Below are 12,868 nucleotides of genomic sequence, written 5' to 3'. Positions count from 1 at the left end.
TGCATTTTGGCATAGGAAGTAGTAATGAAGTTTTAATTGCCTTGTCACCCCCCTTCCTCTTACGAAAAGCTCCCACTGAACAACAGAAAGCTTACCTCATGTCAATGACTTGACTCACTATCACACTGGGCTGGGATGCTTTTCCTTCTGCTATATCATACAGGAAGAGTTTAAAATCACAGATCACTGCCAGCGCTCTCTGCCAACCTTTCTTTACTCCAGCTGGTTTTGGTACCTTTAGCAAAATAAATTCTGATCAATTCTTTAAATCTCTGTGCAGTCAAAAATCAAACAGGCAGTACAAAAATCCATTCTCTCAACTAGGCTGACAAACTTTTGTTCAGTGATAACGTTAAGCAAGATAAGAAATAGCATAGATGCAGTAAGAGCATCAAACATAATCATACAGATACCACAACATGTTATTTAAAAAAATAAATAAATTAGCACCACAGATTTTTTCTCCCTAGTAAGCAATCTTACTCAAAGATATGTTGACAAAAGATATAAACATCTATCTCCAGTTGGTCAACAGAAATCTGCCTATTATTTTTTTAATTAATTCTTTACAAGCAATTAGCAGCAAACAGTACTAATCAACAGGAAGACTCAAACTCACTGGCCTAGGAAGATGATCTGATCTCTAGAGATGGACTATTCAAGACCAACTCAAAGCACAATGGCCAACAGACAAAGAAAGAAATACTGTTGAAAATGCCAAGAGTTGCTCTGTGAAAATTTGTGTGTTAGTTTCCGAACTGTTACCTTAAGATATTACTAAATCATCCTTCCCTAAAATTAGGGTTTAATTTCACCTCCAGAAAGCAACAAATTTAACGCAAGTGCCCCAAATGCTGCTACTTGATACTTACTCGGACATGTCCTTCGTAAGCTGTTCCTATACCTTTCTGTGGATCTATTCCCAAAGGGCCCTTAGTCTGTTCAGGAGGGATTGGACATACTGCAGGGGCCTTGTCTGCACAGGTCACGTGGCAGGAGAATCCACATACTTGTGAGGAGGAAAAGAAAGAAACAAAAGTATTTGATGGTTATTTCTTATGCAATGCAAAAGTGATGATGATGATGCTTTTTCTATTTTTTTTTTTTTTGACTAACAACTGATTTGTTTCACTGAACTTTGCTACATTAAACCAAAAAAGTCATATTTTTTTTTTTTTTTTTTTTTTTTTGCACAACAGCAGTGCATAATTTGATTGGATCTAAATTCAGAGTTGTTCAGCTTCAGAGTTCTGTGGATACACAGTCTGGTTTCACTCAGGTAAGAAGAAAGAGCCTCATTAGAAGTTCAAACTGAAAAATCTGTATGATTTTTTTTCTAGGTCCATCTGTCTTACAAAAAAAAAAGCTGGAAACTTCCCTAAATGGTGTGTGTTATTCTGCGTATACACAAATCTAGAGTAAATCAGTCCTGGAAAGAAGCAATATTGTTGCTGAATGCCAAAACTTTCTTACATATTGCCCCGGGTCGTAAAGCAAGGTTGCTGTCAGCATACTTGACCACTGACTGCTGCCCCTTATTGCTAATTTACATAAACTCTGCTAAGCTCTTCTGCCACCAACCAGAAGTACTTCCACAGAAAACTAGGTATTTTTTTACATGAGATACTCAAAGTGTTTGGCTGCCACTGTTAAAAGACAGCAGAATGAGAATATATTCTTTTATTCAAAACGTATACAGAAGACAGCTGCATTATTGTTTACTATGCAATCTGCATCTGTAAGAACTTCAGTTCCCATTTCCTGCTTTTATACTTACCTTCACAAGTGCAGCCCTGTCTTATTAAACCAACCATCAGAGATGTGCATTGGTTGCATTTTGTTGGGGTATTAAATGATTTCACTACAAACTGATGTGCTTTAGGCTGTGAAACAAGCAGACAAGGATGTTAATACCTTTAACACTTCTGAAGAATAGTTATCTTTTCACAGACATAAGAGTGTTTGCTGAAATGAGACCTGAGTTCCTAACACACAGGCTGAAGATATTCCTTATCAGTGCTTGTTATCGATAACTTAAAACATCCCTGGTAAACCATCCCATAACCACAGAAACTGAACTTGGCCTCAGAACCTTAGTTTGCTTCCACCATAGACAGGAAAGTTGACAAAATTATCCAATTACACTCATTACAAGTTGAACATGTGTATGTACCTGTCTTTCAAGAAACATATTCAGTGCTTCACTGTAAGGAGTGTTGCATTAGTTCAAAGTAAAATATAACATTTTCAAAATTCTTATTTTTATGCCAGAAAGCATGACAGAGTTCAGTTTTATGGTGTCAGGCACAGGCAATTTCAGAATACCCAATTTAAAGCAAGAATACAGATAAAGTTGATTTTAAAATTGGTTGATTGCAACTGATAGACCAGCTGAAGTGCCTCTACAAACAGCATGGGAAACAAGCAGGAGGAGTTGGAAACCATGTTGCAGTTAGACAAATATGACCTGATTGCTATCACAGAAACATGGTGGGATGAATCACACAACTGGAACACTCTAATTGAGGTCTATAAACTTAGAAAAATAATAATTATTTACCGTTAAGGCAAAACATTTGCAAAAAAGAAACAATGTGTGCAGTATGATCTGTTTCACATGATTCCAAGTGCACCCACTTAGTATTTTTGATTGGTCTATTAAGACGTTGCCAACAGAACTGCCTGCTCAAACACCTTTAGCATTCTTTTAATAAATGAAGTCTTTTGTTATTTTGCAATTTATCAAAGCAGTGGAACAGATGTATTAGAAAGACTTACTTCATTAATTGCAAAAAAAGCTTTTGGTGTTGTTTTTGTTTGCTTTTTCATATATACAGAAGAATCGTGAACTATTGAGGGGCTGTTAAGTTTTAGAAAGCCACCAGCCTGCACACAAGGAACTCCTCTGGAGAGTTCTGGTAAGATTCCTGATGCTGCAGCCCAGGAACAATACTTTTCCCCTTATTGTACAAAAAGTGTGAACACATGATCGAATACCTTTAGTGCAGAAAGTCCCGATCCAATATATGCTGTCTTCATGGTTGGCGTGTGAATTGAACGGGGAGGATGATCCATAACCTGAACGTAGTCCCCAAAAGATCAGTAAGACACCAAATACACACTATCAAAAACAGCTTGGATAAAGTAAAAATACTACAACCTGCTGCCCACTCCATTCCCAAACATACAAAAAAACCAAACTGACTAACAAAGGAAGGACTCAGGAATACATATCTTACTTGTCATAAAAACGATGTGCAAGATTCAGCTCTTAAATATTTGACATCTTAAATGGCAAAAATAGTTTTGCATTAGCTCCATTTAACTATTTTCCAATATTAAATAGTCATAGAATTTGATTTTTTAAACAGGGAAAGGGGATGGTACATTACTACGGTTGCAGAACCTTGCTAATATTTTGTATGGATAAGACTCCAAAGCAAGACTCCAAAACATGCTCTCACAAACTGTATTGAAACATCAACATTGTGCAAATATTTCTTAAATTTTCACAACTAAGCATACATTATGCAGAGATATCCAATAACTGATTTAACATAGTCCCCATCCCTAACCAACTAACCATACAGAAAAGGACTCAATATTCCCCAAAGTACACCACCAGTGTACTTTGTACTTCTACACCACCAGTGCAGAAGGCTATTTACAGGGTTCTAAAGAGTCCCTACAGTATAGCGAGCTTAGTTTCTAAACAAAAAGATTTGTAACAGCAAAGTAAAACTGGTACTCCTAAAAAAAATAAAATAAAAAGAATCCGAGTACCTCTATGGGTTCAGTTTCACTTGCTGTAGAAGGAGATCTTGATCTTGAATGGAGGTGAGACTTGGTATCTTCATCCCGTGATGGTGTATTAGACAATGTAAAATTCTCAACTGAATCAATCTACGAGAACAATTCCAGAGGGGGAAAAAAATAGAAGAAATCAAAGACATCATTAAAATGGATTTCTTGACTCTTACCAAAATAAGATAAGGAAGCAGCAGAATTCCTAAGAGAGAACTGAGAAAGAAAAAAATCAGTTTTAAGTAACTCTTTAATCAAGCTACAAAAACACAATTTAAATTATTAAATATGAAGATGCCAAGGCTTCTGCTGAGAGGTGAGCACATGCATAAGAACTGCTAGTTCAGGGGCCTGATAAACACTCAAGGAGACTTGTAATTGAGCATTTTTAAAGGAAGACTATTTCCTAAACATTACTCTTATTTTGTCCACCAGTAACAGAGATTTGTTAGTAGTGAATTCCCATATAATCCACATAAATCAGTGCAAATGTATTTAGCAGAAAAGGCAGAGCAAATAATATATTTCTTTAAATGAGCATCAACAATATTCACAGAGAATTGAAGGGTTTTGTACTCCACCAAAACTACAAAAAGGGAAATGTCTTTATTTTTTTACATTTTCTTCAGGGGACTATTTTCCTAGTCTTTCATACACAACAAAACTAGGCCAAGAACAAGATTACACTGAACAAGAGGACAGTGGGTATGAGCAAGTGTCCTGATAACAAGTCATCTTTTGCCTGATTTTAATCAGACAAATGAAAATCAAGCCTGAAAATCAAATAAAAACCAAATGTAAATCAGAGAATGCAAGATTCTTCGTTGTAAACATGACATCCCCACTTCAAAGTTTTGGATTTATTTTTTATTTAAATTCAAGTGAGATAAGGGTGCTTTTCTCCACTAATAATAAAACTAAAAGCTGGAGGCCTACAGAAGGCTCTGCTGCATGTCTGGCTTTTCTAGAGCAATGTTATTAAGAGTTCCTCATTGCTAAGGATTTGGGTAACTTGCACAAAAAATAAAATATGCAGCAGCCTTTACAGAATGCATCTGAATATTCCAATGTTTTTTTTCTTCATTGCCATTGACACCATACTAGGAATTCAATAACCTTTGCTACTTTTGGGGGAACAAAATACATCGCCATGCCAATCTTATACATGCATATACTGTCCTCTTCCCCAGAAACTCAATCATGGTAATGAACAGGTGCAGCTGAAGCTCTCTCTTGCTCTCTGTCTCTATTTTTTTTTAGTTTGTAGTGAGCTACGTTTGATGGCTTCTTTACCATAGCCACCAAAAAAAAAGAAATACATCTCATAGAGAATGCTCATCAGCTTAATCAACTTAGGCAAATTAAGATGCCTGCATCTTCCTTCTGTAACAAATAAAAAATAATTCGCATCATGGGATAATGGGATATGCCTGTTTTCTGCACATAGGTCATGTATTACAAGTACTGAGGCAAAAATTAGCAGCAAACATTTTGTGCTCAGATTTATCAGAAACAAATTATAATTGGAAGCTTTGTCCAGTATTAGAAACACTGATGCCTTTAAGTAGTAAATCCCCAGACACAAAGTATCGTTTCAATTAAACTTTTTTTTTTTTTTTAAATCATCTGAATGTGTGATAACTTAGCATCCAGTCAAAGAGTATTTACCCTTAAAAAAATCTAGCTGCTTCTTAACAGTGCTATTAAAAAAAGTAAGCCTAAGGAGTAGCCACAGGATTTTTTTCATAGCAAGAAGCAGGCGTTCCTCCTGTTCTTTCAGTTAAATTCATAGATCTAATCTATTATTTTATAAACATTTCCACATACTCAGAAGGCTTTCCCTTTCAAAGCAGCATCTGCATACCAAAGAATTTTCATGGTGTCTCTTAAAAAATTTAGGACAAGGATAATATAAATAATGGAACTTTTTGGGAATGTGCTACAAAGCCTTTGTGGTTAGAAGACAACTGCTGAACTATTTACTAATGTATTTTTACTTTGCTTATGAACATAAAAAGCCTCAAAACACACAGAACCTGATCTACCATTACTGAATTTGAAGGGAATTTAACCACCAACTTTACTGCAGAAAAAGGGTGTTAAGCAATATGGCTGCTGTAATCTTCAGGTTCCTTACTATCATGAGATGAAATAAGTACGAAAGAAGCCTAACTCAGCTATGGCCAGAAGCTTAAAGGGACCATAATATTAGAACCATTAAAATTAGTCTTAAACTAAGCCACTGGATTACGAAAACAACATTTCAGATCAAATTGCAATAGCCTTGTTGGCTTCCACCAGTGTGTTTAATGGTATACACAATGTCATATGTGAAGGTGACAACACCAGGTTAGATGAGGCCCTGAACAACCTGATCTAGTGGGTGGCATCCCTGCCCATGGCAGAGGGGTTGGAACTAGATGGTCTTTGAGGTCTCTTCCAACCCAAGCCATTCTGTGATTCTGTGAAGGTCTGAGCCCAGTCTGGCCCCTGTATAAATACATGTGAATTAGAACCACAATAAGCAAAAACAGTCACTGCTTGCCTAAAACACAGAGATGCTGAGATGTGTGCTTTGAACTACATTAGGTCATTATTAGAGCTGTGGGTATCATTGTTTATTTATTGATTATTCAATAGAAATGCTTTATATGCTTTCCTAGTCTTAGTATCACATATATATGAAAGAATCAAAAGAAGTAGCTCAAAGTGGAGTGAGTTCAAAGTGGACATGGCATACCTGGTACCAATTCAGATACAAAGTTTTGGTAAAACCATGTTTTAAAATCCACCTCAATTTCTGAACCACCACAAAGCTTTCCAGCTTGATAGACTGTAACACATACAAACGTCTTGTATGAATTTTTCCTGCCTTCTTCAATGTTTCAGTTTACTCGGTTTCCTACTTTTCATTTATCTATCTTTGTGCTGTGATACTTTCTGCCATTTGCTATGCCGTGCCTCCTGAATGCCAAACTTCTACCTTCTACAGGAAATTCTTGTAACCCTACGTGTCCTCTCCAAAGGTCAAGGAAACAAACAGGCCCTCATTTGACATCTGCTCATCTTCCCATCCTGTTATCAACCAGATCAGCTTTCACAATGAATTTTCATACTGAAATGAGAAAGTAGCCAAAGCATCTTCTTCAGTTACTGCGATATTCTGCTCATGGAAGTATTACCAAACCAAATACTCCAGAAGCTTTTAGCCCACAGCTGTAAAACAACAAAAAGCACAGCAGCAGCAGCAAGCAGTAGCAGCAGCACAAGACATGCAGAGAGATATATACGTAATCCATACATTAAACAAAGGCATGTACACAACAGGCAAAAATAAAGGGCCACATAGAGTAAGACAGCCTCTTACACATCTGCCTCTGTTAGCTGGAATACAGGAAGGAGAGCGCTTTAACAAAGAAAGGAGGAGAATATGTTACAAAACCAAACAGTGACATACACTTCAGCTCTGAATTCACTGCTGTATTTTTCCAGATGTACTGTTTAGACACACACAAACACGTTAATTTTTAAAGCAATTTTCAAAACACTATTCTGGGGTAACGAGGAAAGAAACGTCAAATAAAGGAACAGTTATTTTAGAGTTTGCAGCTTTACAACAGACAATAACAGTGAAACTACAGACTATGTTACACTAAAGAAGTATGATTTGTAGTTAGTATCACTGTATTCTCAATAAAACAAATAAAGCAATCTTTTGGAGGTTCACTACATCCAATTTAAAGAATCATTAAGAACCAGAGTAATTCTGAACTTAATTATGAATGTGCAGGAACAGTCAGGGCTCTCAGCACTCGCTAATGCGGAGTATTTAAAAACGAGAATTCAGAACATGATTTACTCCGTGGCTATTTACAAAGCTGAGATTTGTTTAGTTTAACCAAGGCCCACAGGGACTGCATGGGGGGACAGACTGCAGGAAGATTTAAGAAAGCTATTTTTAATTCATAATGTGCTATTAACAAGAGAAAAAAAATATATTTTCTAGCAAGTAGGAAAATAATTGTCAAGGGAAAATGGATTGTTATTGTTTTAGTGTTATTAAATAATCACTAATTCAACTTTAAATAAAACAAGTTGATACACAAAGATCAATCTTAAAAAGAAATAAAAAATAATACCAAACCAAAACAAAAACCACCACCCAACACTGCTATTATCAGACACTTCCAGGGAGCACAGCAGACTTAAGACCTAGATGATATTACTGAGAGACAGTCTGCAACACACAGGAGAAATAAGGGAAAAGATTTAGAAATGAGTATTTTGGAGTCACTGGGGATGACCGCCCTCCACACCACAACCAGAAACCACAGACAGCAAAACCCAGTCCTGCTCCTTTTCACACCTCTAGCGCACACAGGAGATTAAAGGATCATTTCTGGACACTTGGACTTTCACAACTATGAGGATTTTGGCACCAGTTCCACATATTTGACCAAGTATCTTTTGGAGGATTCGAGGAGGAACAGCTTGAGCCAACAGTGACTACTCAGCTCAACACTGAGCTTCTACTTTTCTTGCTCAACACCTGCAGGCTACAGAGACAGCAAGACAAACGTTTTTACTTCTCTCCGAAAGAAATGCAAAACTATTGTTTTCCTTAACTGATCCACTTAGAATTAACTACAATCATTCACTGAGTGTGATAAATGATCACATTATTTGGATGGCAGACAGAAGACGTTACCCACCCTAACAAACTTCAAATGTAACCAGTGGGTCAAAGTCGATGCTGCTTACACATGTATGTATTAAACAGACTTCAGAGACTTTGCAACGAGTGCTATGTGTAACACAACGGCATATCATTTTACACACGCTGCCATTTCATAATGAAGCACAGAGGCTGTAGAAACATAATGGGCCATTAGTAATATTTACTTTGGGTTCTTGATTATAGGACAGGCTTTCCTGAAAACCATGCTATCTTGCAGCACTGCCTGAGCCTAACCTAAGGATTTCCAGTTCTTCACTGGTCTTAATTTAAAGAACCCACACACTTCTCAGGTTTGATTGAGCACAGACTAATTCTCCTTGAGATGCTACAATAAATATTACCCTACAAAGCAACTACTGTCAAAAAGACATGTTGATAAGAGAACAGAGGTCACATCCAGAAGGGAGGGTGGGTTTTGTTCTCCCGCATCCTTTTTTTTTTTTTTTTTCCTTTTTTTTTTCCCTTTTTTTTTTTTTTTGAGGCCCTTACTTCCTTTTAAGTCAAATACATGGATATCAAACCTGCTCAATTAGCTGAAACATAAATAAACATTCATCTTGGTAACTGAAAGGCTAGGTATTATGAATCTCTGTGAATTAATCAAATAATTGCCCAGCTATAGGAAGGTGCAGAATTTACTTTAAACACAATTTAATTATACTACCTTCCACCTACTAAAAAGGGCATCAGACATTTCTCTTTCAATAAGGAAATATAACTCAACAAGTCTTGTACTTGTCTGTAAGGTACTTTTCCTGTCTTTGAACAGTGAACTCTCTTGTTTTGCTAGAAGGTTTGCCAGAGAGCATTCTGCCTCAGTGTTAGAGAGGCCCTAGATAGCACCTAGTTACTCCAATTCAGAAAGGTATTGAGAAAAAAAAAAAACAAAAAAACTGTTGGACTCAACTTGAAAATATACCAAAGGAATTTTGATTCTGTATGTGCCAAGCCATCCATATGCAATGATATACATGCTAATACTTGGGGTATTAGTTAAAAAGATTTGATCTGGGTGGATCAGCTGAGAAGAATGATCTAAAGGATATATGCCAACAGTTGAAAATTATGCATTTGTAAAGAAAAAAGGTAAAAGCTCATGAAAAAAAAAATGCTGCCTTCTTTAAAACAAAAGAAACAACAACAAAAAAACAGTGCTGTATCCTGTATTTATTGTGTCCTTCAAAACTAACTAGAGAGCAAACAGGAAAACTTCGTTGTCCTCTGTTTCACCTTGCAAAACAGAAAATTATCAATTACTCTGATACATATGTACTTCATTTCTCTTTTAACAGGTTTTTGCAGAATGACAGAATGGTTGAGGTTGGAAGGAACCTCTGGATGTTATCTGGGACAAACCTCTGCTCAAATAGGAACACCTAGAGCAGATTGCCTAGGACCATGGTCCAGGTGTCCAAGGAGGGAGATTCCACAAGCTCTCTGGGCAACATGCTCCTGTGCTTTGTCACACGCACAGTAAAGTGCTTCCTGATGTTTAGATGGAACCTCTTGGGTTCCAGTGTTCGTCCACTGCATCTTGTCCACACACTAGACACCACTGAAAAGAGCATGTTTCTGTCTTGCTTGCATCCTCCCTTCAGGTATTTATAAAGATTGCTGAGATCCACCCAAGCTTCCTCCTTCTCTAGGCTAAAAAGCCTGAGCACTCTCAGCTTTTCCTAATAGGAGATCTGCTCCAGTCCCTTCATCATCGTTTTAGGAGAGTAATAGATATTTTAAAGGTACCTTTTTATGAAAGAGCCTGCTGATACAAACTAAGTGTTCCTAATGCTTTGGCAACATACAGAACACTTCCTTAATTCAGTGAAGAATTGAAATATTGATTTATTGTACATTTAACAAGACAGGAAACTATACTCAAAATATTTTTGGTGTACGAAAATCCCAACAATATCAGCAAGACAAGGTTTTCTATGCTACACAGAAATGCAGACAAATGCATGCTACTGTGGTACCATAAATGTACATTCACATTTTGTCTAACGTATGTCTTGAATTGCAGATAAAAGCATCTAGATGAAAAGCATTCTTTCAGAGCTGCTGAAAGGAAACTCAGTCAGTAGTATAGGCCTATCTACTATACCGTTTTTGTTACATCACTCACAGCAGACATTTCTAGAATAAAATTAATAACACTGCATTTTAATGCAAATGTGATTGTAGTATTTTAAATACATGTGTAAATATGTGTGTTTGTATATATAACATATACACAAAAGCACACGCATATGTACACACAATATACACAGAATTGCAATGGGTGGTATTCCACAAATGATGCACAGTATTTACTTTGATTTTAAAAAGCTTGTTAGCATTTACACTTATGTGCTTATTACTTTGGTCTGGAAGAAATATATACAGTCAATTTTAAGCTTTTAATTTCATTTCCTTAGCACGCAACTAACCAGCGCAAATATAAAAAGAAATCAAGAAGGTCACTTCAGATATAATGAAGATTACTTCTTAAAATATAGACTAAGAAGTATATTAATAGTATTAGTATATAATAGTATTCTATTTGAACAGACAGAAATTAACTCTATGAAAATAAAACACTTTCACTGAAGTGACCAGAAAAGTTTTGGAAACAACTAATGATAAAATAATAACATGCAGCAATAGAACTAAATAAAATAAATATGCCAGTGATGGCATATTGATTTTAGAATGGCATAATGACTTTAGAACCATTTTCCACAGGCCGTATCAGTAGGTAAGGCCCCAAAACATCTTCTCCCCATTAGAAATAACCTTCTGAAATTAAGATTTCTTTACCTGCACATAAAGAAAAACACTGACTTCAGAATTGCATGTCTATCTATATAGATAGGTGTAAGTATTATAGAAATAGCTCTCTGCTGCACTTGCAGCACTTTTATTTTGACTGCATTACCATTTTGAATAATCCAAATCAAATCAACTGATCTCGCTTACTGAGGGATTTACTGGTTTGAAAGTCAAAGACTTACGTCATCCATAAAATCAATCAATGAGGATGAAGAGGAGGAAAAGGAATCCTATTTTAATGAAAACAGCAGTAAAAAAAAAAAAGGGAGAGAGACAGAAAAAAAAAGAAAGATGAAGAAAACTGTTCAGTGTAAATGAAAGTGCAAAAATAAAGAACTGAAATAAGTAGTGCCAATAACAATTACCTAAGTAATTTTCATTAATTGCCTATGATAGACAATTAATCACTAAACTACCCATATAAAACGAAATGTTTTTCCAGCATTAAAACACCATGACACAATAAAACAATATCCCTATAATCCAACAGGATTTTTATATTAAAAGTAACTTATAAGAGAAAAAGTTAAAAAAAGGCAATCAAAAATGGTATTAGTTGTGAAGACCTCATGAGAGAACAATGGACAAATGAATACACAATGAAAAGTAAGTACATTTCGGAAGATCAATAACGTGGGATATCTTTAATAGCTCAATGTGATGACCTTATACATGCATCAGGAAAAAACTAGTGCAAATTTTAGATCAATGTATAACTACTGAGGTAGTACCTTGTCCTCATGAATTTAGTTTGACCAATATTTCACCCCAGCTATTCTTTTAAAAGAAAAGTGATGCATTGCTTACTGTTGATTAAAAGAGAAGGTATGAAATGTACAGTACAGTACTGTTTTGATTTTTCTCCTCTATGTTTTCTACCTAAACTTGTCTTTTATCTAAAAGTAACAAAGGAATTAAACAGATTTATTTTTTGAGTATATAAGATCTGTGGAGATGAGACAAACGGAAATGATCTGAATTCTACAAACCTGCGAATGAAAATGAACAAGAGATGAACACAACCTAATAAGTACACACCACCAACATTTTCATGGATTATTTACCTATTTTCTGACATTTTTACCAAACTAGTATTCACATTTCTTAGCATTCTTCTGAACACAAGCGAAGGCCATTTGAACACCTCTGCTTTATATGTTTGCTACGAAATTGGGAAAATTTCAGCATTCAAGATTTTAGAGAGAATTCACTATGATTACAAGTGTTCAAAGAGAAGACAGCCAGCACCTCAAATGACAAGCAATATTCACACATTGTTATACACAGATCTCTATGGGGCAAAAATGATTAAAAACAATAACAAACTGTCAGCAAATATGCAGGCAATCTGCATAAAACAGCAACAGTAAAAGGTTTTAGTGACTAACTGAGAAAGAAAATAGCTGCACACTTACTTCAAATTGATCCAGAGCAGAGGTAGGCGCATTCAAAAATGCCAAGAAAGAATTCTGTGAGTCTTGGTGCTTTACACCTAGAAAACAGCAGCAGGTTTTTAAG

At 35.9% G+C, this 12,868-nt stretch overlaps 1 protein-coding gene across 8 annotated transcripts in view; it reads right to left on the bottom strand.

Moving 5' to 3' along the window:
* The window catches only part of CDC42BPA (CDC42 binding protein kinase alpha), a 117,966-nt gene that overhangs the window by 29,512 nt on the left and 75,586 nt on the right, over positions 1-12,868 (bottom strand). For 4 of the 8 annotated variants that reach the window (XM_035322090.1, XM_035322095.1, XM_035322096.1 and 1 more), the window contains 8 exons: positions 12,766-12,842; positions 11,533-11,580; positions 7,172-7,210; positions 3,784-3,903; positions 2,998-3,078; positions 1,778-1,883; positions 873-1,009; positions 96-235 (listed from right to left, as the gene is read on the bottom strand). In XM_035322090.1, coding sequence (XP_035177981.1) covers positions 96-235; positions 873-1,009; positions 1,778-1,883; positions 2,998-3,078; positions 3,784-3,903; positions 7,172-7,210; positions 11,533-11,580; positions 12,766-12,842 — 748 coding nt within the window. The remainder of the gene's footprint in view (positions 1-95; positions 236-872; positions 1,010-1,777; positions 1,884-2,997; positions 3,079-3,783; positions 3,904-7,171; positions 7,211-11,532; positions 11,581-12,765; positions 12,843-12,868) is intronic. The other 4 variants (XM_035322091.1, XM_035322092.1, XM_035322093.1 and 1 more) reach the window with 4 other exon arrangements.

This window comes from Oxyura jamaicensis, chromosome 3, assembly GCF_011077185.1.
Source record: "Oxyura jamaicensis isolate SHBP4307 breed ruddy duck chromosome 3, BPBGC_Ojam_1.0, whole genome shotgun sequence".
In the NCBI taxonomy this organism is placed as follows: domain Eukaryota; kingdom Metazoa; phylum Chordata; class Aves; order Anseriformes; family Anatidae; genus Oxyura; species Oxyura jamaicensis.
This window is presented reverse-complemented; position numbering and strand designations above follow the sequence as displayed.